Source organism: Falco punctatus (genome assembly GCF_963210335.1).
Source record: "Falco punctatus genome assembly, chromosome: 13".
Lineage (NCBI taxonomy): Eukaryota > Metazoa > Chordata > Aves > Falconiformes > Falconidae > Falco > Falco punctatus.
Genome location: NC_137593.1, coordinates 25255961 through 25283300, shown reverse-complemented (window position 1 = coordinate 25283300; position 27340 = coordinate 25255961). Strand labels below are relative to the sequence as shown.

General features: G+C 46.0%; 1 protein-coding gene across 1 annotated transcript; it reads right to left on the bottom strand.

The window, feature by feature from the left end:
* Window positions 1-10889: 10889 nt before the first annotated feature.
* PLEKHB2 (pleckstrin homology domain containing B2) lies at window positions 10890-26344 on the bottom strand. Its single transcript, XM_080409875.1, has 8 exons — window positions 26226-26344; window positions 22926-22973; window positions 22148-22300; window positions 21284-21386; window positions 20311-20350; window positions 18083-18172; window positions 16803-16917; window positions 10890-14698 (listed from the first exon to the last, which is right to left on the bottom strand). Exons 2-8 carry the CDS (start codon window positions 22960-22962, stop codon window positions 14562-14564), a joined length of 675 nt encoding a protein of 224 aa, XP_080266001.1. The 5' UTR covers window positions 22963-22973; window positions 26226-26344; the 3' UTR covers window positions 10890-14561.
* Between the last annotated feature and the right edge of the window lie 996 nt (window positions 26345-27340).

The window sequence follows — 27340 nt, the reverse complement described above, 5'->3', positions numbered from 1 at the left end:
ATTTCTTGGTCTTTTGTTTTCTGGGCTCTTTATTATTCTGTTTTGATTTTGCTTTTACTGTTCCTTCAGAGATTTTTCCCATCTCCTTATGTCTCATCTTAAAACTACACTTGGTTCAGGGCTCCGAGTGATGGCCCCAGGATGCCTGGTCATGGCTTTGATGCATGTCATAGTCAAGCAAGCTGAAATCCCAACACAAATCAGTGCACAATCTGACACACCCCTTATTTTTCCATGCAGTGAGGGAAAAGCTGTGCCCAGTAAAACCAAAGCAACAATGAAAAGTGTGTCCCCTCACAAGGACTGATACAAGCCCCCCCATCGTGACAGTACACGTGCTGCATGCATGTGCCCTGCCTGCCTCGGGCAGCTCCGGAGGCCCCTGTATCTGTACCCAGTGGCACACTTGCACTGGAGCACTGTGCTTTTGCACCTCCTTCAGCCAGCAGAGCCTTCCCAGAACAGGTGTAGATTGTCTGTGGCATGTCCTGACCGTGGGGGTGATCACACTGATGGGATGTTCTTCCTGGGTGGTGTTGGGATTGTCTCAGCACGTGCCATGTTTGAGGCAGGGACTTGCGGAGCAGGACTCCAGCTTTGTTGTGAAAGCCTGCTCCATTTTACAAAGAACTAGCACAAACGTGACTGCAAACCTGAATGCCAAGCTGTTCCTTGTGCTTCACATCCCTTGCAACTTTGACTAGTTGCACAGCAATTTCAGAAAGCTTGCTGACAATAAGACAAACACTTGCTGCCTGTGCACAGGAATATCCCAGCTCTGGGCATGCAACCAACAGAGCATGTAAGCTTCTGTTTCTCTCTTTCCTTGAACCATCTTTCTACTTCAAATAATCTTCAGAGAAAAAGAATTCAAAACTGCCATATCGAAGGCATATATCCAGTGGTCATGAAGAACTGCTGAATAAACAAGATTTGTCTTGTAGCAGGGCTGAGGGGAGGGAGTGTGTGCTGTGGCACTCTCATTGCTTGTCACGCTCTTGGAAAGGAATAGGGCCTGGGAAAGCGGTGCTGAGCTGATACAGGTCAAGTAGGGTGACATTTTCAGTTCCCTACCCTGTAGCTATGCCTGATCGGCCTTTGCAATGTTTGTTGCTTCTGTACAGCCTCAAACCTTGCTGTGAGGGAGTAATCAGGCCCCTGCGGTATCACTTGGAAAGAAGGATGGATTAAAGCTCTGGAGGTTTGATAGCGGACCACCAGTACTTAAAATCTGAGAACTCTGTATAGTCTGGAGACCTTTATAGCTGTGCTGAATTACCACTGTCCTAAAATATTGCCAGAATGCATTACTCTTCTCTGGAAGCCATTTGTTTTCATTTACTGCACAAAGTAAAACAGGCCCAGGGTTACAAACGGCTCAGCGTGTGCTGTGCCTGTAATTCTGCTGCACTGGTAAATTCCATCGGCACTCGGAAGTGCTACTGTCGCTGATGTGACACAAGCAGCTCTGCTAGCTTCTCCAGCTTGGTGCCAGAGTGTAAGTGCTTGGCTGTTATGGAAATGGATGTGCAGACCTGGCTTGGCAGAGGACGGAGGGAAGGGGTGTGCAGGGAAGGTTCTTTTCACAGGCCTTGGAGGGAGGCAGTGGGTAAGGGGTGGCAGAGAGAGGCTTCCTCTGCCTTGGAGCCTGCTGCCGGGGGCACCGCCTGTCTCTTGTGCTTGAGTAGTCTGTTGAAAGACCAAACCTGTAATCAGAGAGAAGACACCTGGTGTGTGTGGTGAGCAAATGAGCACTTAACACAACTAAAGTGTGTATCCACCATAGGTGGCCTCTCTCTAGCAGGCCAGCGCTGCCGGGGCACAAGGTTCAGGTGTTACAGCCAGCAATTTGCTGCAATGCTCAGTATCGCTAGCTGAGAAGCTCAGCGTGTTTCATTTTAAATTGCACTGTAAAGCTGAAATAAAAGGATAATATCTCTGCTTTACAGAAGGGGAGACTTAAACTAAGAAGAGCTTATATAACTGTCCTCATGGAAACTTCTTAAAAAAGCAGAATGTGAGCAGGTGAATGGTTAACCAGTCTGTGTTCACTGGATGAATACAATCATGTAATGGGTAGGATCTGTACCTAAATTCTGTCTTCTGTTGAAAATTTAATTCCTAACAACCAGAGTAGTCCCTAATGTGGTGAGGAGAACTTCTGGAGCAAGGAAGATGTATCCTGGGTAGAGAAGGATGAAGCTAGAAACATTTAAATGAACCAGACAGGCGCAAGTCCCTGGAACCTGATGGGGTGCACCCATGAGTGCTGAGGAAGCTGCCCTGTGTCATTGTGAAGCCACTCTCAATCTCTGAAAGGCCACCACAATTGAGGATGGTTCCTGAAGGCTGGAAGAAATCCAGTGTCACTTGTATCTTCAAGAAAGGCAAGAAAGAGGATCTATGGCAATACGGGTCAGTCAGCCTCACCTCAATCCCTGGAAATCTGAAAGAGTAAACAATAATAGAAGCCATTTCCAAATGCACTAATTAACAGGAACATGTCTGGGAGAAGTCAGCATGGGTTTACAAAGGGTAAATCATGCCTGACCAACTTGGTAGCTTGCCACAATGAGATGACTAGCTTGGTGGACAAGGGGAGAGCAGTGGATGTTTTTATCTTGAGCTTAGTAAAGCTCTTGACAGTATCTTCCATAACATCTTCATAGACAAAATGATGAAATATGGGCCTAAAAACAGACAGTGAAGTGGACTGCAAACTGGCCGAACTGCCAAGCTCAGAGGTGTGATCAGCACACAGACCCCAGCTGGAGGCTGGTCACTGGTGGAGTATCCCAGGGGTTGGCACTGGGGTCAGTGCTGTTTAACATATTGGTTAATGATGCAGCTGATAGGACAGAGTGCACCCTCAGCAAGTTTACAGATGATGCCAAATTGGGAGGAGTGGTTGATACACCAGAGGGTTGGGCTGCCCATTTGCAGGGACCTTGATGGACTAGAACAATGGGACAACAGCGACTTCATGGTATTAAGCAAAAGGAAATGCTAAGTCGTACCCCTGAGGAGGAATAACCTCACCTAGCAGTACACTCTGGGGGCTGAATGGCTGGAAAGCAGGTCTGCATGAAAGGACCTGGGGGTCTTGGTGGACACCAAGTTGAGCAGGAGCCATCAGAGTACCCTAGAAGCAAAGGCAGCCAACAGCACTGTGGGCTGCATTAGGAGGAGTGCTGCTAGCAGGCAAAGTGATCCTTCCCCTCTGTTCTGCACTGGTGAGGCCACATCTGGAGCGCTGGGTCCAGTGCTGGCCTTCCTGGTGCAGGAAGACATGGACTTACAGGAGCAAGTTCAGCAAAGGGACAAAAGATGATTAAGGGCTTGGAGCATCTGTATAAGAAGAGGCTAAGAGAGCTCAGATTGTTCAGCTCTTAAAAAAAGAAGGCTCAGGAAAGGTCTTATCAACATGTTTAAACCCCTTGATGGGCTGGATAAAGAAGATCGAGCCAGATGCTTTTCAGTTGTTCCCAGTGAAAGGGCAAGAGGCAATGGACACAAACTTAAATTCAGAAAATTCCATTTAAAAGTAAGAGAACTCTTTTACTGTGAGGGTGGCCACATCCTGGAACAGGCTGCGCAGAGAGGTTCGAAACCTGACTGGCCACAGTTCTGAGGAACCTGCTTTAGGTGACCCTGCTTTGAGCATTGGACTAGATGGTCTTCAGAGGTGCCTTCCAACCTCAGCCCCTCTGTGGTTCCCGGGGAAGGCAGTGGTTTAGCGCAGGTGCAGAAAGGTAGTGCTCTAACTAAACAACATAACTTGATGCTCTGCTCTTATTCCAGGAGGCCTATCAAAAATCTAACTTTGAAATCTGCATTTCCTAGCTTATGAGATCACCCGTGGAGGTAGAATCTCATTTCCTGAAATGGTAAGAGCCCAACAGATAAGCAAAGGGCAAGAGCTTGCTCAATCTGTTAGTTATATAAGCACATAAATATAACAGTCACTCTTCTTAGCATCAGGTACTTACTCTGTAATTGGTATCACTTAATGTAAAGCGTTGTTCTCCATTTCCCTGCTCAGTTTTAATGGTTGATGTAACTGCAGTTCTGCAAACCGTGGTAGCATACCAATGCAGTTGCTTCTGTATCAAGTGAAGTACTTGGTGCTGTTCACGATATGTTAGCATTAAGACTCAGATGATCACAGAAATAGGATGGAATTGTAGTTGCAGACAACTCTTTTGATATTATGAAAGAAACAATACTAAAACAGTCTTTGAAATAAACCTGCAATTCTTAATAAAAAAATAAATCTACATGAATAATCGTTTTTAATTCAGGTACAGAAATTGCTGGTGTTATTCCAACTACCTGAATTTTCATATGGGAGAGGTAGAAAATTCCACTCCACAGAGAAATTCCGCAGCTAGCGGGATGTAGAAAACTTACTAAATGTATTAAACAGTTGGAAAATTCACAACTGCTGTACAGTGCGTGTGGCAGGTGTCTGAGCCAGCATTTCAGCTACAGTTGCAGAGCTTGTGAGGAATATCTGGCTTCACTGAACATGCTTGCCTGAGTAATAACCAGCTCGGATATGAGCTCCACCAAGCTTTGGGGCTGCTCCTGTCTTTGTTTTATTCAGGGTGGAAAATAAACTACTTCATACAAATAGCAATCTGATTAATCCTGACCCTGCTAGAGAATTTAAATTGCTCCCTCCTCTGTAGTCCTGGCTGTAGCGCCTAGCTGGTTGCGGTGCCATTTGCTGGGTTTCGCATATGTGCCCACCACGTTGTATATGGTTAGCTTTGGCAGGTCACTCACTAGGTGACTTTTGGATATAAATGAGATGATCATAAACTCAGTCTGAAGCTGTGTTCAAACAGCTTGCACCTGATGCTCTGAGGACAACTGCTTAATTAGAGGAATATTGTAGAAGAGGCGAGGTGTAGGATGGGAATGATGGTTTTTCATTCGACCTTGCCTCAGGAGTTGATCAGACTCAAATGTTACTTACTTTTTCATTTTATTGTGTTCTGTGAAGACCCCTGCCTGCCACCTGGCCTTCCGCTGCACAGAGATGAGCAGGATTGAAGATGCAGTAGAGGCACCAGACGTGACAGCGGGAGAGTGAACTGATGCCTGTGGATTTGCCACTTGGTGTTACAGTTATCCCCTTAAGCTGTGAGGCAAAAAGCTTGCTGGGTAATGGGAAAGTAAGCTTAGCTGGGGGCGCGAGGATCATCTCTGAAACACCTGCATGTCTGAATAATGCTTTCAGAAGAGCTGGTGAAAAGAACAGGAGTTTTCCTGCAAGAAATACTCATAAAATCTCATCTCTGCCTGCTTTGTACCTGGACACTGGTATTTCCAGTTCTGGGGTGGGGGAAGAGGAAGGGTATTGCTGTCATTCATTGCAAATGGTCAGCAGAAGAGTGAAAGCTCCTCCTTGGAAATGCAGGCAAGATCCTTGTGAGAGCTGTCCTTTGAAAAATTCCACAGAAAAGAATAGGGATTAGCTCCGTTCTGAACATTAACTCAGTTTTAGTGTACAAAGTATGCTTTCATCTGCAGTGAGGTCCCAACTAAAATAATACTTACGAGTGTTTATACCAGCGGTATTTAGGACCTCACTGTCAGTTCAGTGCAGGGACGGGACACTTCCCTAGAATTGCCTCATTAACTTGGGTTTACTGGGATTTGATCAAAACCATAATCTCACCTCCCTGCCCACACTGTCTTACTGTCTGTATTAGAAACAATCAAACACAGCTCCGAGCTGCCAATTTTCCCCGTGTGCCATTAAAATATAGTGCAGCGTGCTGCAACATCTGTAGGTGAATCCATGCATGGAGTATATTGATGCCTCTGCAAAATGCTAGATTGGGGTCACTTCCGAAGCATTTGGTAATACTTCTGTTGAAGGGAGAAGCAGACTGTTTTGTTTACAGTACAGGCATTTCCTTTACTTAAAATGGATCTTGGAGAGCCTTCATTAGCTGTAAAACCAGGGTGCAAGCTGACATGTGGATTCATTGGTGCTCATTTACACTGGTGCAGACTTTGGCCTGGTTTCTTGCACCATGTATAGACAAATCCAGCAAGTTTGGAGAGTTCCCCCACTTCCCCCTGCAAATGACTATGTTCCTGGGAGCTTTGTGTTTTTTGTAAAACAGTTTGGCGCATCTGACAACACAAACACTTGAAGATGCAGAGTGTGCATGCCATTGAAGTCAATACAGTTATTTCCATGCCTGAAGTTGAAGTACACTGACTGCCTGGGCCAGAACACTGACTGAACTGGAATAATGGAAGTATTTCTGGTTTTCTTTCTTTGTGGTGAGGACAAAGAAAGCACCAAAAAAATGTTTCTTCTGCTAAATTGACATATGCCTGTCCCAGAAAGTAGTCATGTTTTGCCTGGGTGGAATTGATGTGAGGTTTTCTATTGCAATTGTGTAAGGAAAACACATCCTAGCGTGACTGATCATAGGTGCATAGCTTTAACAGCAATTAGCTCCACTGGTAGGTTATCTGAACAGCTGCCAGATGTATTGATCAGGAAAAAAGCTGTTTGGAATAGTGACATCTGAAACAATTGGTTTTAAAACAGTCAGAAATATAGGTATTGATTGACTGAAGGGGATTCTTCTGGTTTCCAAGTGTACAATTTTGCTTTCTTAACTCAGCAGGATGCTGTGGTGTGAACTTTGAGAATAACGTTTATAGAAAGTTTTAAGAAAAAAAATGCAGCAGGTGTGATTGAACATCTTTCAGTGAAAATTACAGAGAAATCCAGGGTTATTTTCCTGATTATTTCTCAGCTATCCCAATCCAAGACTGAAAACGTTGCCTAGATTTCATCAGGAAGATGTAAAAAGGGCCATTGTTCAGAATCTGTCTGGAAAGTCTGTATGCACATCACTTTCCTGAGAATAGGAACTTTCCTGGGACTAAGAGATGGTTAAGTCATATTTGCAAACTGGGGAACACAGAAATTGAAAGTGGTTGGTGGCATTGAGCAGCTGATTGAGAAATCATTACTGGGATTTGTTCTAGAACTAGGCAAACAGTTCTGTGCTGGTGGGAGGGATTTTACCGGAATGTGTGTTCTTCAGTCCTCTGATTATCTGCCTTAATTCATGCCTGCACAGAAGGATAGCACATGTTATTATATTGAACCTCCACATCAGGAGACATTTCAGTTAGTGAAATGGTTGACTTTAGTGTTTTTCAGGGTAGTTAAAGAACAAATGTCTCTCTGTTTTCCCATTCCTTGTCAGCCAGTCATTGCAACAGTGAATAAATTTCAAGTACAGTCTGTAAAGTCTCACGATCCAGACATTCAATTAATGTGTTCAGAATGTGGCTGTTATCATGCATGGTCTGATGTGCCTGACACAGTTGCATCTCCACCTGCTGAACTAGGCAGTTGTTTGGAAGATGGTAACGTGTTACATGTTGTAATGCTTGTGTTGCTGTAAGTTGAAGGTAGACAGTTTCTGAACTGATCCTTCCTGTCTATATAGCTAAAATGAGCTTGAAACAGGGAAATTGAAATTTAACATTTCCTTTTAAAAAAAGCTCTGTCCAAAGAGAATTGTGCTTCTTTCTCTTTCCTTCCCCCAGTTTGCAATAATGCTTAGTCTTTGTTTGCCTGCATCAGGTACAGGTTGTGTACCATGGGCCTTCCTAGGGCTCGGGATTCTGCGGAGAGCTGGCTTTGCTGCACGTGTTGCAACGTGATGGAGCTGAGTCTGCTTTGGATGAGGAGGAGGGGTTAAAATGTTTTCCAGACCTCATGTCCTATATTCTGTGGGGTAAGAAAAAAACAAACAAAACCCCACAAACCAAACCACAATGCTGTTGAACTGCCAGCCGTTGCCCTGCATTCTAGGCAGTTTCTTATTGAAACACTGTTAATTGTTAATTTGTGATCATATCAAAAGTCTCTGAAAACATCAACCAAGGCCAATGTCCCTGTATCCTCTGTGCAGCACACAGCGGAGCAGGTTACAGCTTTTCATGAACTTGTCTGTTTCTTTCACGTCACCATCTCTCTCTGGAGAATGAGGGAAGTGAGATGTGACAATGTAAAATGGCTTTTTCCAGCATCACACAAACTGCCTGTGACAGAGCTGGGAAAACTGACCCAGCACAGCCCCGCGCCAGGCCGGGCTCTCGGGCCACCCTCGGGCTTACAGAGCGGGCTGGCGATGCACAGCGGAACGCTCCTCGGTAGGAGGCTGGAGTTTTCCAAGCTGCCCGAGGGTTGGACTTTGATCAGTGCAAAGCCAGTTCATCTGCCAGCTTGGCAGGCCAAGGAGAGCCAAAATATCCTTGTGTTTCCAGTAACAGAAAAAATCCTGTGACTTTATCATAAACAGCTCTTTGGCGGAAGCAGCTAGGGATTTGAGTGTGGAAATGTGGCATGGAAATAGCCTTTCGTTACAATCGCGGCTCTGAGCATTCCCATGAAAAACTGCTTTTGAGCAGCCCCAGGCTGGGAGAGCGTTACCTGGCGGGGGCTGCAGCGGTGCGGGCTGCCCTGCGGTGGGGCTGCCCTCGTCCCGGGCTGTTTTACGGGCAGGGCAGGGCAGGGCGCCGCGGCGGCCACCCCCACGTACCCCCTTACAGACAGGGATGGAGGGGAGCCGGCTGGGGGAGCTGGAGCTGGCTGCTGGCGACGTTTCCAAGAGAGCCTTTGTTTCCTGGGGAAATCTGGAATTGGTGCAGAAGGCCCTTACCCCCCCGCCCCCCCCCCCCCCCCCCCCCCCGGCCTTGCGGCGGCCGGCGCCGCGCTGTGACCGACGGGCAGAGCCGTGCTGGCCGCTCGGCAGCGCAGGAGCGGGGCGGGGGGCGGCGGCCCGGGCGGGCGCGGAGGGGCCGCGGGGCCATCGCCGGTGTGGCGCCGCCATCTAGCGGGCAGCGGCGGGGCTGCGCGGGCCGGCCTGAGGAGAGCCGGGGCCGCGGCCGGGGCTGAGCCCGGCCTGAGGAGAGCCGGGGCCGCGGCCGGGGCTGAGCCCGGCCCGGCCTGAGGAGAGCCGGGGCCGCGGCTGGGGCTGAGCCCGGCCTGAGGAGAGCCGGGCCCCGGGGCCGTGCGGGCGGTGTATGGACGGAGCCTGCCGCAGCCCGCCGGGCCCCGGTGGGTGTGCGGCCTGCGGGCCGCTGCTGAGGGGACGCCTCGGCGGGGTCCCTGTCGCCCCCACACGCCCCTGGCCCCTGAACGCCCTGGGTGTTCGGCTGCGATAGCTCTGGTTCACGCTCTTCTTGAGTTCACCTGTCGTATCGAAAGACTTTGCAAATCACGGAGCCAACTTTGGCCCTGAAGTACTCAGCGAAGCAGCCGGTACCGGTACCGCACCTGCCGCACCCAGTCGCGTTAAGCCTAGTGTCATCAGGCTGAAACGTCCACTACCTGCACCTTAAAAATCAGCATCACACAGATCTTACGTTCTGAATTACTAACACCCATACGTTTGGAGATTTTATGTGCCTTGTGAGTCTTGGAGCCTCTTAGAGATGCCTCGAAAACCCTGAAGCCTGATGAGGGAACCTGTGGTCATGGGCAGACCCCCAAAGCAGTGCGCCGGTGTCAGTCCATTGTTACAAGCGGTTGTGTTTAGGTAGTATGTGCTCACAGCGTAACAGGGGAAGCTTTCAGCACCGCTGAAACGGAGAGAACAGCGGATGCTCCACACCCACCTCAATGCCTTGTAGTGAAACTGCAACAGGAAGGAGAGGAGCAAATAAAGGTACTTTTGGGACTACAACCCAAGTTTTACTGTGGTTGCACTTTGCAACTACAAACCAGACAGGCAATGCAGTCGGGAGAAGGGAAAGCAGGAACGGGGCAAAGCATGTTCCCCAAGCTTTTGCCAGTTCAGGACCACAGCAGTTCAGGAAGGTATGGAGCTGCGGAGCCTTGCACAGCAAATTTAGTTCCCTAACTTGCTCAGGTGGAGAAATTTCAGTAAAGGTAGGCTCTGGTGGGCAGGGTTAAGCGTACACAATGGTCTGCTTAGCCTGGTAAATCCATCATACAGCACTGACAACTGATAAAAAGCCATAGCCAACATAGCATGCTGGGGAGAAGAGCGATGTGTACTCCTACATTAACTGATTGGTTTAAATAGCACTTTTGTTTTTATTCCTCCCCCAGATTAGTGGCTAAAAAAAGCCACCACCCCTCAAGAGTAAAAACAAAATGTACATAAAGCAAGGATAACGTTCTACAAAATGTACTGTGGTCCTTCTGACAAACACTTTAATTCCCAACAAACGTACAAGATAGATTGCCTTTAGGTGGCAGAGCTAGTTGTGGTCATTTAGTGTCTTTGTCTAAGCAAACTTATTGATTGTACCCAACTCCGCAATTCATAAACAGGAAATACCGATACAGCAACCAGTAGCATTTAGCCCAGAGCAACATCTGTGCTCCAAGCTGCTTACTGTAATACTCAACAGTACAAATCTGTTGATTTGATAACACACTGTCAAATGGTAAATCTGGATCAGCGCTGCATACATCCAAGATTAAGCGTTTCTGAGTCAAAGCCTTCAACTCCATTAAAAAAAGAAATAGGCCTTAATTCTAATCTATAGCTATAGTGGTGTTAGCGCAGAGTTACTTTGATTTCACAGATGTTACATCATCTTTATTAAACGGCAACTGAGATGACTGAGGTATGTCAGCCTGAGCCGTAACTCAGCAGCCACAGTTGTCTTAGTTCATTTTTCTACCAAGTAGTCACCCTTGTAATTGCTTAGGAAAGACGGGAGGTGCACAGAATTAATCACGGCACCATTTCCTTGCAAAGAAAACCTCTGTAAGCCTTCTACCTTTGAAAAACATATACCTGTCTACAGACCAACTAAATGAGAAATGTGGAACAAAGGCTAGTAAACATGTCAAGACAAAATAATTACACTTAAATATGAATTTTATTGCTAAGGAAATTTTGCTATAAATTAATAATGAGAATGAAGACAGAGTAAAAGCAGCAGCTAAAATAGTGCACAAGAATATGAAGGATCAGGGTAGGGGGGAACATCTGCTGCATGCTACCCTCTGTGACTTACACGTATCTATCCTGGTCATATCACAAAGAGGAAAAGCCAAAAACATATCTGAGGAACACGAGTGTGAATTTTCTTCTTTACTCAGCTTGCTTAGCTGGTTCTATCACCTATTGAATCTCCACTGAAGAACAAACAAAATAAAGCCAGTGTTGTGTAACATTTAGAGTAGCTCCATCTAGACGCAGCTCAGAATGTGCTTCATCACTACAAAAGATGTCTTTGCCAAAAGTCAGTGCAGCTGCTCTGTATGTAAACACTTCCCACCCACTCCCCTCTAGTTCTTAAGCTTTTACCCACTCACTAGAAGAGGCTGGCTCCCTAGTCCCCCACATTCAAGCCAAAGAAGCCACCAGCTATGTCTTCAAATGTAACTAAGAATTTGGGAAGAGGGCCCTGGTTCACCTCTTTAATGGGGCTGGACTTCTCAGAAGGCTGAGCATTTCCACCCCACTTTGGAAGCCTGCCCCTGCCCAGCTGTCCATAACTAAGAATCCAAAAGTAATTAGTCACAGATGAAAGTACAGCCTTGTGACCTCTGTCAGCATTGACATTTAATTCTGAACGGACTGTAACTGCTACGCAACAGACTTAGTCATCCTTACCCAATAGCATACCCGGCAAGAACAGCGGCACTGTAGTGGCTGTGGGCTGCCCATAGTTTAGGGATGGCAAGTATTGGTCCCCAGGTGGGAAAGTGTGTGCCTGGGTGCTATGGTACCCCTGGAATCACAGCATCATGAACAGCACCACTCCGAAACAAACACCTGCTTAGGACTATCATTTCAATCTGTTTGGAAAGTGATCTTGGCACACGCACTGCCTCTTCCCATCACTGTGGTATCACCTATCTCTTGATTTTATGCTCTAGCACAGTTTTGTATACTGGCTTTCTAGCTTCAAAATGCCTATGCTGGCAGGATAGAGAGATAGCTCATTATTTTTGTATTTTTATATTTAAAAAAGATGGAACTAGAATCTTCAGCTTCAATTTGTAATTATTTTTTTCCCCTTGAGAAAGGGGTAAGGTTATTTTTTTAATGGAGACATACTTCAATTTGAACTTTTCAAAAGATCATTTCTTGCTTTGAATTCAACCCAGCAATGTTTTGCAATGAACAGTGTCTTTATCTAAGATGCATTATTCGAAGAAACTGGAGACCTAGATACAGTTATGTCCTGAAAGCACAAGAGACTTACATGTCCCTCTGCAAAACATTTTAAAAAAACCCCACACCACACAATAAAACACTGAATTTAAAATAAATTACTAGCTGATTCACTTTGTGCTATTCTTTCACAATCATTCTGAAATTCAAAAGAAATCACAACTATGTTCAATTGTTTTACTCTCCCCGACCCCTAAATATCACGCAGGGAGAAGAGGAGATGGAGGCAATCTGCAGCACTGGCTAGATTGCAAAGCGCAAACTGAACAGCAGTGTAGACCTGTAGTCAGCTTCGAGGTTTTCTCAAGGCTGAAAAAGGGTGACAATTCACTGAAGTTCTAGACAGTCACCATCTCCTTCTGGCCTCAAGGGTACCAGGCCTCAAAGAGAACGGCAGTAATGTACTCCCATTTCTTTTAGTTCAGACTAGCAATAGGACACTTCTGCTTTAGTCCTCTTTTGAACCTCCAGCATGTCCTTTCGGTACATACCACTGGCAGAACATATGCAGCTTGTATCTGTGAAAGGACATGCATGCACATTGGTGTTAGGCTCCAAGCCAAAGTTTCTCAAAAGAAATTTACGTTCCCTGGATTAGGCCCACTTTTAGTAATGCAGCCAAGATTACATCCATCTGTTTACTTCCAATCATTTCAGTTTATTGGGTTGGTCCTGAGAGTCATGAAAGCTTAGTGCTTCCCCTGGCTGCTACCCACTCTTGTCTGAGATCTCTATGGCTTAAATACATAGGGTAGAGCCAAGACAGCTTTAGGATGAAAAGAAAAAGGTTGCAGCTCGATCTAAATTTACAGTTTCATCTTTCCTGACATACCTGAAACCCCATGAACCTTAAGGAAATTAACCTACTTCTGAATGAAAGCATAAGACAGGCAACATATTACTGTTTTAATACAGGAAGCTGAAAGTGGAAGTATAAAAGTAAGTCCTCTTCCTATAAAGAACTCAACGTAGGCACCCTGCCTCTTTTACCTGAATAACAAAACACATGCAATTCTTCAGAGCTTTCTTTCCCCTACCAAGCACAGCTCAGCATGGATTATAACAGGATAAAATAACAGGCCACATAACACACATGACAGTTGCACTCCAGGTTACAGTTCATAGCACAGCAGCCTCCAAGAGCACATTGTATAAGGAACCAGACATAGAAGCAAAGCCAGCCAGGTTCCTTGGAGTGTTTTCCTTAACAAGCCATGAAGGGAAGAAGAGACCTGCTGAATATGAGGGGAAAGTGTGCACAGAACAAACCCAGGCTCAGCTGTGCTCAGAACTAGTTGCAAATAATGAATGTGGTTCAGGAAACCTTGGAGACCTTCTCTCCAAGCCATGGCAAGGCAGCTGGTGTCAAAGTGCCTTGTGCACAAGGTCTACTTCTGCTGGTTATCTCTGCCCTCTTGACCATTACTGCCTGCAGAGGGGTTCTGGTAGGCCCAACAGGGCAAGCAAGGGTTGTTCAAGCTGGTTCTCCTCCTGCAGACTCTGCCGAGCGATAGCAGTAATGAGAAGAGGCACTAGACAATGGCCTCTTCCTCAGTAATGCACTCGGTACAGTGTCCGAGGCAACTGTACAGACATGAAAGACCGCTTGCAAAGCTAGAGATCTATTACTTCCAGCTGACCAGAGAAGATTCAGGATAAAGAGGTTGGTGGAACAACAAACATTGGTCTTCCTTGCCACTGGTCATTCACATTTCTGGGAGAATAAAAGAACTGAGGAGTGCTGCCGCTTTTTGTGGTTTGCTTATACATTCTCAAAGACAACCTGGGTGGTGTGAGAGGCAGGTATAGGACTCCATCTAAGAAAATACACTACCATCTGCAGGCAAGTCGGACAACAAAAAATATCCTCAAGCATGGCAGACTAGCTAATGCCAAGGAGTTTCTGCTGAGCTATATGTTTGTCCAGGGAATGTTTAGAAGCCAGTAGTACACAACTACTAATGCAGGGCCCCTGTCAACCTCCTATTTGGACCAGATTTTAGACTCCCCCTAAAAAATCAATTTTTTCTATGGTGTTTATAGTAACGGTCTATTCATAAAGCTAGCAACTGCTACCATGTTACATTGGTGCTCACATTCATCCTTATCAGTACAAATCCTTATAACTCCAAACATCAGAACAGAATTCTAGAGCAACACATCATCTCCAATCACTTAACTAAATGGTGCCTTTAAACTCTCCATAAGACAGTTAAGAATCAGTTATTAAGATGTCACTACTGAAAAATAACTATTGCATTTCTTAAAGTTTAACAGTAAACAACATTGCCAATATATTATTGCACACAATAAAGGTTTTTGGAACTACAAAGATAAGGAATGGGTAATCTAGAAGACCCAGAATAATGATCCCAGAGCCATTCCAGTTGCTGCTCCAGCAAGCATGCCCAGTGCAAGGTCTCCATCGCTGTCACGGTAACGCTCTCGGATGATGACATGGTTTGCAGGGGGCTGGCCGTAAGGTCCTAGGCAATAAGAGATCATTAGGAGGAGGGCAAAAGAAACGTGTATCTTAACACCACACACTGCAATTTCAAAACATGCTCACTCTTTCACCCTCTTTCGTCCATTGAACACTAAGGTGATATCAGCTACAAAGGTAAAATACATCTCTGCTTTGGGTTCAGCCTCCACATTTATTAAATAAATGCAGAGGTCTAGCAATACTTCTAGCCTTTTAAGAGTTCCATACCTGGAAGAAAAGCTCATCATAAACATAAAATGGAACATTGTTCTGCATTAATATTATCAAAGAACCTATGAACCACTTGCATCATTCTATCCAACACTTAGTGGATTTAATGCAAGAAATGGCTTTAAAAATGGATTCAGCCTTGAAGTTAAGGCAAATAGTGTAGTTCCTTCTGCCAAAAAATCTTTGGCAACTCTTAAGCCAGCGGTTTGTCAGGAATTGCGTACCAGTTATTCACTCTATAATTACTGCCTACTACTTCAGTTCAGCCCTAACATACTGGACTGATCTACTGTGCGGTGACAGCTGCTAAGTTTCTTTCCAGATGAAGACTGGCCCGGTAGCAAGGCATTAACCTAAGACTCAAGACACCACCAACTGACCCTTGCTCTGCAACAGACTTGTACAAGCTCCATCTGTCATGTTTTGTGACTTATCTTCTACCTGCAAAGCAACCATACAGTACTGCTTTCCCTTCCAGACATTTCAGGAAAATTGAATGTTCTTGAAGATACCATAATGTTCTTTGTAACAGATATTGAAGTGATCCAGCTAACACAACTGGAAAAAGCTCTCACTGACTCTCAACAATGCATGACTGGGAACCTCATGAGGAGGATTATGCCAATTCAGAGAATGAGCAATGAAGCTGAAAGCACAGGGGTTAAGTTAGCTGCCAGGGGTGAACTTGACCCCTGAGATTTAGTTGCAGTAACTCTAGTGAAGGAAAACATCAAGGCTTGGTTACTACGCCCAGCCTAAAACTGGTATCTTAACACACTGGACTTGCAAACTGTTTAGGAGAGTTGCATTTTTATGATAGAGGTATCTGAAGCTAGGCCTGCTGCTAGTTTTTAAAAATAGTTCTTGGGACTTTCAACAAGCTGCTGCTTTTCAGCTGCTGAGAACAAACAGAACCCACCTTCCTCTGTGTTTGCATATATACACTCTGTATCTTAGGACTTCACCAACTTAGATGAAGAAAGCTTTAAAAGCTTTAGGCTCATGCACCTCCCTTGTAATAAAAAATGGAAAAGGCAAAGGAAGTAATTTGACAAATGTCAGATGGAAAAGAATTTCCCTCAAAACTGAGAAAGATTCTGAATAGAGATTCTTGTTTGCACAGCCAGATCATAAGCAATTAGTAAGTTAAATCTTCTGATTTATATTACCTGTACTACTCTAAAGCCCCAGTTCTGTAGGATTGTGGCTCTCTGTGCAAAGCTAATCCTAAATTAAGTTGACTAAGCTTAAAAGCACACCCTAAAATTTTACTCTCTTCCCTCTTTTATTGGGATTGAAAGCTATACAAACCTGAACAGAGAAACAGAAGACTTCACAAGGCTGAATGCACTGCCTTACAGCAATACCAGCATGTGGGACAAGAACCAGTTACAACCATGGTTTGGGTGTGGATTTACCTTTGAAACTTGCGTTTAATTTTGAGGTCATAGCTGACCATCACTGTTGAAATAATTAAGCTAGGTATAAGAGCAACAGATGAATCAAAAGCTCTATCAATGCCCGTCATGGAGTACTGAATCAATATTGTTCTGGCTCTTCTATCTTTCCTAAGAAAACATGCTGCCTCCTGTAGTTATCGTTTTCTGTGTACTTCATAAAGAGTTTATGAAGTAATTTAAGTATGTTGGGATCACATTGGGAAGGTTAAATCACTTAATACAAATTTCACTGCACTTGCTTTGTCATGGAAGGGTAAGAGCACTTGGTTCCAGCTGCAAGTCATGTTTCTTTCTATCACTCTGTTGTGCAGGAGTGGTGGGTGGTAAACGATGGTGATTAATATAATTAAAGCCAGAAAGACTGACACAAATAACTTCTATAGGAAGGTGAAGGATATGGTTGATACCGATTACCTTGGTATGGATACTGATAGGGAACAGCATAAGCTTGTCCATTGGAGGCATAGAAGACTTGAGGACCAGGAGGGGGATACGCACCGTTGTACTGATCATAGCCATACCCATAAACCTGATGAAATTAAACATGTCCATTACAGAGGTATTCTCTGCTATGTACCCGATTTTGCACTCTGTTCAATTCTCCCTCATTTCTAACGCAGTCAAACTTCCACTAAAATATCTAGTCCATATGATATAGTCTGCCTAGTCCCTGGAAAGGATTCAGAACTGCTGCTTGCAAAAATTAGTGCTTCTAAGCAGCACTCCACCTCCAGCCTTCCTGGATGGTGAATGGCAGAGGCAAAGCCCGGATCATCAGGCAGAGCCGCAGCAGCCTTACCGGCTTCTCCTCTCTGCTCTCATGCCAACAGCAGCTCTCTGGACTGCTCAGAAGTGCCACGTAGGCAGCAGCTGATCCGAAACTCCAACCAACTTTCCTCTAGCACACTGCAAGTAAATGTCAGATGCAGGACAGATACTCTGTAGCTGTACGTTTTGGAAGCAATTTTGTTCTCCAAAAAGAAAGGACTGCCACTAGCCCTGATAAAGCTCCCAGTACCACCTCTAGGTCTTAACAACTATTTCTAACAGTGAGGGGCTGGAGCAGAGCAGCTATACTGCAACAAGTAACACCACCCCAAACCACCCCTTTATGTACCACTGCACATCACTCAGAACATCCAGAAATCCGCAGTGTATACCGGTTTGGCCCCAGTGCTGCTCCTTCTCCACTGCAAAAGAACACTGCATCCAGGAGCTAGAGTTATTGTGTTGCTATGATATCTTGGATACAACAAAATCCTTCTGTGTTAAAAGTGACAGCTCCAGTCATTAAATCCTATTTTTAAAACTCCTGATTTTATATCCTTCCAGTGCTTACACAATGTGAAAGTGTAGTCACACCTCCTTATGTTACAAGCTGCATGGCCAGTATCTTTCAAGATCAGCCAAATATTTTCTGCTCTGTCTCTGAGCAGCTTTATTTTCCAAGTTGACTGAGCAGCCACCCTTTTATATACCTCCCAACTAGATCTGCCTCATCTCTTTCAAAGGAAATCCATGCAAGATAGGAGTGACAATAGATTGTTAGTGCCTTACTCACCCTGCTTTCGTACAAACCTTAAAGCTGGATACAACTGTGAAACACAGCACTTTGGGAATACAGTTTGAGCGCCTGAAGGACAGCCACTTATGTTACCTCACTTATTTTAATACTTCCTGACTGCAACTCTTACCTCAGGTGATGGTGTGGCATAAGCTGTATAGGGAGGAGGGGCTGAGGAAATGGCTGTCTCATCGAACATCACATCAGATCCCAGGTAGCCCTAAACAGCACGGGAATACAGCAGTTAGCACCTTTTCCTACAGATAGCTAGTTAAGAGTAGTACAAGGATTAAAACTGAATGACTCCAAAGAAAGAGTAACCTTTAGATCTGCTACATGTTAAGGAAGCAGTGAGTACCTTATAAAGTGCTACAAAAAGAAACAACTTGGAGAGCAGACCTGGGAGAATACACATGCCTGATCAACCACAGGAAGGAGCCACAAAATTTCTTACCTGTGTGTGTGCACATACATGCATATGTGTACATGCAAGCACAGCAACTGCTTCCACCATTCATAGCCTCAGTTTTAGAAATTACCCTCTTGTTCATCCTTCGTTTTCAGATAAAAAGGTCTTTACAACTCAGCTACTGCTTCCTGGCACCCTAGGGTGGTATCACCAAGTTCTGCAAGGGCAGATAAAGGAAACAAATGCAGTAGCCAAAAGCAGCACCTGAACTTTTTAGCAGAACATTGTTACAGTTCTTAGCCACCTCTCACTTTCTGGCTGTGAGGAGACTTTAAAAAAAATACATGGTAAAAGAGGCTTAACTCTAGGGATATGGGGGGGCTTGGTTGTTTTTAAGGAATTATTTTGCAATGCCACCTATAATTCTGGTCCTTCTTGAAGGCAGCCATGAAGCAAAGGTGATAACTTACTTCAGTCCATCTACAAGGAGCTCTCAAAGCTAATTAAGATTTGTTACAGTAGCCTTGTGTTCTTGCCTCTAGTATCAGAAAGCTACAGTGATGCTTTTAGTCAGTGCCCTATCCCAAGAAAAAAAAAAACAGCTCCCTTTTTTAATTTAAAAGTGAATGCCTTATTAGCTCAATAGAGAATGTTCCTATTGTCCTTTGTACTGTAGACAGACTTCTGGGGGCATACTGTGGCTTATATCCCAGCTCAAACTTGTGGTGGAAACTCTAATTGTTGCTCGAAACATACTGTTGAAAGCACTATATGTAGAAACAAGTATTTCTACCACCTGAGAAAAAGTCCAGCAAAATGCTCGTATCTTAGCAGGAAACTTATTCAGTCCTGCTACAGGGAACTCTGTACAACACAAGCCGGTAAACGTCTGTAAATGACATAATTCTCAAAGTAGGGTGATCACCCTGCTGCTGTTCCAGTGAAGTTATGAGGCACTGCTGGATGTTTGGTATTTTTGAAAGCTGCATCAGACACCTACAGATGGACTCAAACCCAGTTACGTGGTTAGTTCAAGTCTTTGCTGGAGACCTTTAACAGCTTTAGAAGAGCTAATTTTCGACACTACCTGTGCGGAGAGCTACCTGCCCTACTTTCAGTAGCAGGGGTCTGCCTTGGCTGACAAAGGTGATGCACTGGCAAGTTTTGAATGCCATCTAGCACGGCTGGCAGCTGTCAGAGACAGGACAAGCAGCAGCTCCTAACTCCTGAAACCAGGAGTCACCATCTCACACATAAGCAAGATAAAATGTATAAACCAAGGGCAGACAGACCATGAGTGTTGTCCCCTCTGCGTGAGGACAATTCCTTCACTTCTCATTGAACACCATGAAGCAGCATAGTATGGCTGCAGTCAGAGGCAGTTGTGTCCAGGGTAGCTTTGCTATGACAAGTGTTTGGTTCGGGTATCTACAGATCTAAGCTACATCATATGACAGATGCCTCAGTACAGTGGCAATGTTAATGTGACCCATAAAGAACTGAGATAAGCTTCTACAAAACCCAGCATTTCCCTATGAGACACAAACATCTCTAGCTGGTTCAGTCTAGCCATCTAAGGAAAGCTAGTACTGAAAAGGAGTGAAAAATGCATTTTTACTGGTTGCAGAACATTTACTTTTTGTCCATAGCCTCAATGCCCACTTCCCTTACAGACCTTCCCAAACATTCACTTATACCCAGAGAAATCATTCCCTGAAACCATTCACTTCCACCCAGCATCTATTTGCCTGGACTCGGCTGCAAGGACCACAAGTGCTTGTGCTCCAGAGGATCATTCTCACCACTGACAAGCCTTACCATCATGCTCATGACCCTGTTTTTCTCCAGCACAGAAGGATGGAACATGATTTCAGAAGAAAATTTCTGGACCACACATAACACTGATGTGCTGCTTCTTTATCTGTATAAAGTCTAGGCAGTACACTTACTGTGTTTGTTCTGGCATCCTGGAGAGCAATTTTCCATGCCCTGCAAAAAAAAAAACAACCCACTGTTTATTGGAACACTGATAGAAATTAGCACCACTTTTTCTTTTTAGGACTATGAAAAAACCAAGGTTAGCAACCAGAGGTACTGCAGGAGCAGAGTTTAAGATACTGCACATGTCAAAAAGTAATGATACACTACAATGCATGCACAAAGGTGTTACATCAAGCTTCAGAAATAATTACTCCCTCTGCAGAGCTAAAAAGGCATGAAGAGGAACATGAGAAGGAACAGATGCAGTTTTGAAGGCCTCCCTGCAAGCACAACAGCTAGGTAATATGCAGCCAAAACCAGCTCAGGATTAGGTAATAGGAGGAGATGGACCAGAGAAGTTCTATCTCCTGCCTGGACACTTGCATCTGTGCTGACTAGAGAGTGTGGATCTTGATGTTATAACAGGTTGAAAATAAGGTATATGTACTTCCCACAGATACCCCCACACCATACGGCTGGGAGCATGCTTGCTGCACCACGCGTACTGGGCAAACACTGATGATAGGAGTTATCTAACCATACATAGCCAAGCTCAGCTGGGAGTTCATCGTAATAGAGTATTCTTCCTTTCACTACTGATTGGGCTATGCAGGATCATGTACTACTTGAAGAATGGGAAAAGTGGAAAAAAATAAAAATCTGTTCAGCAAATCTTGCACTAACCATTTTAATAAGATTCTTTTATTCCTCCTCACCCTTCAGTGTTTTCAGTCAATTCAGCTGCAGTTAGTTTGCATGAGCTACACAACTTCTTATAGGAGAGCTATGTTTTTTGTCACTGAAAGCCTGCTTTTACTTGCTTGAAAACTTCCTTTAAATGTGTCTTCGAAGTCCAAAGCAAGAAAAATCATCAGGCAGAGAAAGAAAAACAAAGATAAAAGAGGAAGAGGCAGCAAAACCAGTATTATCTGGCAGACTTACAGGCAGTCATCTGGACTCTCTGCACAGAGGTTGACTGTCTTCCCATCACGGCAAACAATCTGCAGTAAACAGTCTCTCTGCTTCCCTTCCGGAGGCTGGAAATCTGAGTTAGAAAAAGGACATGAGTTATGAAATATCTATAACCAGAATTTCACGATACATTTACAAGAATGGAGACATTTATGCAAAAGTCTAGACAAAATAAACTAGGGCCAGTTGTAGCTGCCTTCCACGGCATCAGAACCAATTACAGAAGGAAATAACCCATTCTCACTCTTCAGCCTCCTGAAAGTAAGCAGCTCTGAACATCATTCCTAAGAAATGCAAATGTCTCACAGCAGAACCAATTCTTACTTTGCAATAAGTGCTCTCCCAATACGTACATCCTTTACTTGTGTCAGCATCAAGTACTAACAAGTGGTAGAAGTGAACTTAGTAATAACTGGAAAAAAAAATATCTGCTGAGGTTTCCCATTTCTAGTCCTGCCTCTCACTCCAGCCAGCACTATAATTACACCTGTAACACTCTATAATCAGACACAAGTCTACTGTGAACATCCTGTTCTTGCGTGCATGCCTGCCACCTGCATATATAGTACACTGTCCTCACTGAGTTTTAAAAGGAGTATCAAACCCTAACCTAATCTGTCACATGGTGATACCATGCCCTGGGTATCTATAGGGGAATTTAGTAGCTGGTTGGGTTGGGGCTTTTTTAGGGGATGGGTTGTTTTTCTTTAACAACAATGAAGTTGCACACCTTGGGCACATTTATTACTGCAGCAGTGTTGTAAATGGTACGCTAGGCAGGCACTGCAAATGTAGAGAAACTGAATACACAGATCCTGAAGGTTTCATTATTACCTCGACATTCATTCCCCACTCTGAGGTTGATGCAATGGATTCGCATGTGGATTTTATCTTCTATATCACGGCGATTTTGATCATCATAGAATATTAAGCGGCCATCAGACCACAGGTCAAACCAGTTCTTCTTCCAACGCCGTAAAATAGTACCTTAAAAATCAGACAGTCACTTTTAAGGGCACATATTGGGAAGTATTTGTGTCCTGAAGTTAATAAAAAATAACCCAATAAATCCTTCACAGCTGCCCCAGACATTCTGAGGTGCCAAGCAAAATCGTGTACCACAGCATCCCTACTTCGGAACATTACAGGATTGGGTTCCATACTTTATCTAGTATTCAAAGTCACAACTGAGTTTATTTTCAAGTGCATAACCTGGCGCTTCAGTTCTAACTTGCTGCAAGAACAAGCAGAGGGCATGACTAATTGAAGACTTTAAGTTAAGGTGTCAAGTAAAGTTTCCAAGTCTCCACTTATACAGTACTAATTACAGAGCAGCATCTGAAGCCGAATGCCAGTCAGACGCGTCAGATATGGTATACCCTGTTTCACACCAGTATACCCAAAAAGTCACATGGAAATGCTGTCCTAACGCACTTTGTAAAGTGTCCTAAAGATAAAAAAAAAAACAACAACCAACAAACCAAACCAAAAAACACTCACAGAGCTAGAAACTTGTTTTAAGAAAGCCCTGGGAATTACTAAGTTGCTCTGATGTTTTTGAAGATGCTAAGGCACAGTGGGGAGAAACGGAGGTAAAAGGCCCATGACTTACTTTGCCGGAGCAGCCATCCGCTCTTCACAAATGTCATTGTTGCTTAATCTGGTAGACGGAAGAGGAAGGTGAGGGGGAGAAAAGCAGGCTTCAGTATTTCGCAGTAATACATTTGAAAGAGGCATTTCAAGGTATAATATCAGATACTATAGCTGCGTGTATTGTAGACAGAGATGGTAGGTCTCAGCTGAAGATACCCAGTGAGGCACAACTAGTATTCTAGGACTTAACAAATGGAACAAACGTGCAATTGTAGCAATCCAACGTGACTATCAGGGACTGCTTTTAAGTTTAACAGGAAAACGCACAAGCTTACAGCTACCACTCTTGCGACACTGGGAAGACAGACTGGAGTGAGCGTTCCCTGACTCACCAGTTCCTTTCAGAGCTGTTCTCTCTATGTGCTGTGTGCTTCCTGTATTCTGCACTCTCACATTACTAACCTCCCTCACTTCTTCCCCACCTCCCTTTTTCTGTACTTCCTCTTCTGTTTTTTTTCGTTCACTGGCTCAAAGTCCAGCCAAATCAAAAGCTGAAAGTTTCATCTTCAACAGGAAGGAGAAAGCTGGTTTTATGACTTTTTTTCTTCCAAATTGTCACTAGCTCCCTCCCAGATTAACTGAAATAAGTAAAAGTTGGGCCCATAAAGGGAGATTATTTCTCCTCAACTTTTTAAATGAAGCTTGCAATGGCAGGGGAAGGACCCTGCATTAAATTCAAGTTATCACACGTGACATTAAGCACTCAGCCACTGCACTCTGGTTTAGGAGCATGCTAAAGAAAAAAGATCAACTACAGTGTGTATTAGAGAGTGTGGTTTTACTTTATAGCATAATGGCCTTCTGACTACTGTTCTAAAATGGATTAATAAAAACACAACTATCTGGATGCGACTGAGCTAGAAAAGCAAGAACAGAAGCATTATAAGCCTCCCTTGAGAAGGCTGCCTTTTTTTTTTAATAAATTATTTGTGGGGCTTGTAAGCCAATATGAGAGACAGGTACTTAAACCTACCAGATAACATTCTACTTGTAGCAGCATAAGAAGAGGGCCGGGGCGGGGGAAGTGGCATAGGTTTAATAGACAGAGGAACTCCTCTCAGACAAGGAATGTGTTTAAGGTTGGGGGGGGGGGGGGGGCGGGGGAAGGGACTAAGAGAAGAAAGTTTTGTTATCTTCTAGTAAAATATAGTTAGTAAGCGTTCACTCATTTTCTGATAGATGCCATCAACTGGATATTACTTGTAGCTGTGTCCTCTCCACAGTACAGGGCAAATACTGTAACATGTAAGACTACAGCCAGCAGGATTTCATACTGAAGGAACGCCACATCCTTCACAGGCTTGGGTGTGATGGTAAGAACCACCTGCAGGTAAACTTTAAACTCCCAAGATAAACCAGCTTGCTGGGAAAACAAACATTTAGCTGACAGCTCACTGAAAGGGAGCGTCAAACTCCTATCCTGCTGTAATCCTGGTCACCCTGACCTGCCCTGAGGTCTAAGTATACCATTGTCACCTGTAGACAGAGAACAAGCTCCAGCAATAGAGGCCAATTTACTCTTCCAAAGTAACAAAGTGGTACAAAGGACCAAAGCATCACTGTCCCACCACCTCAGTGTATGCTCCTCTCCCCTGGGATTTTCCTTTACAGGGAAACAGTCGTCTTGCTCTTCATTTTCACAGGAATGGGTCCCTCCAATGGAGCTTCCATGTCTGCTAGTTTCCCTGCCAAGGTGCAATCACTGTACATTTTCCAGAGGCCTTTTTATAGTCTAAGAGCCAATAAAGAACTTGGATGAACTTCAGTTCTGATGCAAGTGCTAGATTAGGCCACTGAATGTATGCTGCTGCCTTTAAACCTACTCTTGTTACACAACAGCATAATTAGATTTAACTTAGACATGTAACGGGGAAGAAGTGAAGAAAACATTTCTCTTGAAAAATTAAGATTTGCCTGTGATTACAGAATGTCTCACAGCTATCTGGGGCTATAACAGTGAAAGGCTTCAGCAGCTGTGCAAGCTGATCACCTTGCACGTGATCTTGGATGCAACAAATGCATCTTCCCAACACAGGCTGAAGTGCCCAAAACTTCAGCTCTGGCTATAGAGCAAGGAATCACACAGAACTATCTGTCGGTACTGAAGTAGGAGGTGCAAAAACAATTAGATATTCTTCTCTGGTCCTTTTTAAGCACAAGCACTTACTTGAAGTTCTACACAGTATTGAGAAGCAACCCACGTTATGTCTAAAAGAGCACTTGCAGAGCTGGAAGCCAGCCTGGCAAGTGGTCACGACTGAGTATTATTCGCTTGTTAAAGTAGCTCGGCGCAACCAACACGGAAAATGGGATTTAAACAAAGAGAAATCAATTTATCACCAACCTCAACCTAGTTCCTTGGTGACTGAAATCTAAAAGCAGTAGCTGCCTAAACTGAGCTCAAGTTAGGTGTAAATGCAGCAAAGGGGTGGGGCTATTCCCTCCCACCCCCTGGAATCGCCGTTTTTCCTTCTGGCACAGAATCCACTGTGGAACATCCACCAGCCTTTTCCAGCGGACTCGTTCTCACACCAGCTGGCTGGCAGGAAAAGCGAATTCCAAACCAGATCCAGCGTCTGAACCCGCAGCCCGCAGCGGCCCGAGCGGTGCGGTGCAGCCAGCCCGGGGCGGGGCCGCTGGGGGGCGCTAGGAGGACGGGGGGGGGCGCTGGGGGGCAGCGCGGCCGCTGGGGGGCGCTGGAGGGCTCAGCGCTGCCCCGCCCCGGCGGCGGGTCGGCTCCTGCGCAGCGCTCAGCGGTGCGGGCCCCCCGAGCCCTCGAGCCGGTTTCCGTGGTTCGAGCGCGCCGGCCCCGCAGCCGGCCACCCGCAGGCCGCTTCCCCGTGAGGCCGCGCCTGGGTTGCGCTAACCAACGCCCCGTCCCGCTGCGGGACGTGCCGTTCGCCGCGGCAGCGCTCGAAGCGGGCGGACGGAGAGGCACCGGCCCGCCTACCCCCGCTGCCCCGGGGGCGCCGCCGCGCAGCCCCCCGCTCCCGCCCGGGGCAGGCTGGCCCCGGCCCGCCCCCCGCTCTGCCCGCCCAGGGCGGCACCCGCCGCGTCCCCGGCAGCCGGGCCCGTCAGGCGGGACCCCGCCAGCGCTCCCCGCGGCAGCCCCCGCCGGCCCCGGCAGCCGGGGCCTGCTCCGCCGCCCCGCTGACCCCCGCGCGGTCTGGCCGTGTCCCCGCCCCGGGCCGGGCCCCCGCCGCCGCCCGCCGACGTGCCCAGGCGCTGCCGGGCCCCCGCCGAGCCCCGCCGCCCCTACCTGCCGCTGCCGGGCCTGCTCCCGCTGCCGGCCCCGCTCCGCCAGCGGGCAGCGCCAGCCCCGTCCTGACGTCAGCCGCCGCGCCGCCCGCCCGGCCCCGGCTGCCCCCGCCCGGCCTCGCTGGCCCCGTCGGGCCTGGCCCCGGCTGCCCCCGCCGTTCTGCAGGCCCCGCCGCCCGCCCGGGCCCGGCTGCCCCTCACACGGCCCGGCTGCGCCCGGTGCGGGTCAGCGCTGGCCCCCGCCGCACGGAGGCAGCGGGCCCGTTTGTGCCCGTCCCCCGGCTGTGAAGGGGCACGGCCTCGCCCCGCAGCCCGGCGCCGTCAGAGCCGTGTGCCAGGCGAGGGAGGGCCGGCCGGGCCGGGACCCCCACAAACCTGCCACCGGCTGTGCCTGGGGGACCCCGGGGACCCCAGCCCCACGGCCTTGAGCCGGGTCAGTGCCCCGCGCAGCAAAGCCAGTGTGCTGTGTCACTGCCTGCCTGCAAAACATAACTGTTTTCCGTTTCTAACCCAAATTACGTGAGATCGTTACTGTTTGAAATGAGGAAGGAGCCTTCCAGAGATGTAATATTGCCCTGGATGATGCAGCTTCCTACTGGAACTTTTCCCAGGCGCATCCTGGTAACATAGGGATTATGGCTCCTATCATCACAGTAAGTAAAAAGAAAAAAAAAGAAAAAAACCCACACTAATTGGTTTGCTTCGGCCAATCATTTTCTTTTAAGACTGGACAATACAGAAGTAATATTCATCATAGTTACAATTTCACTTAATCTGTTGACAAGCTCCAGTCTTCCTCCTACCCATCTATTTTCTCCTCTTGAATACAACAGCAATTCCAACCAGGAATTCTGTGGAAAGCCTGCAGTAGCGCAGTTCCTGGCTGCAGTGCCGTCCAGGCTCTGATACATCTTTGAAGTACCATAAAAGTGGCAAAGGCAGAACAGGAGGGATAAAAAGGGATCATCTATCTGTAACCAGAGCTGCAGGTCTCAGAAACAACCAGTAACTGAGGTTTGTGTAGATCAGATTCTGGTCGTGTAGGAGTCCTTTTTCTGAGACTGAAACTGCTTGCTCTGCATCACTGAAAAACTGTTTTCAGAAACTCAGAGGTAT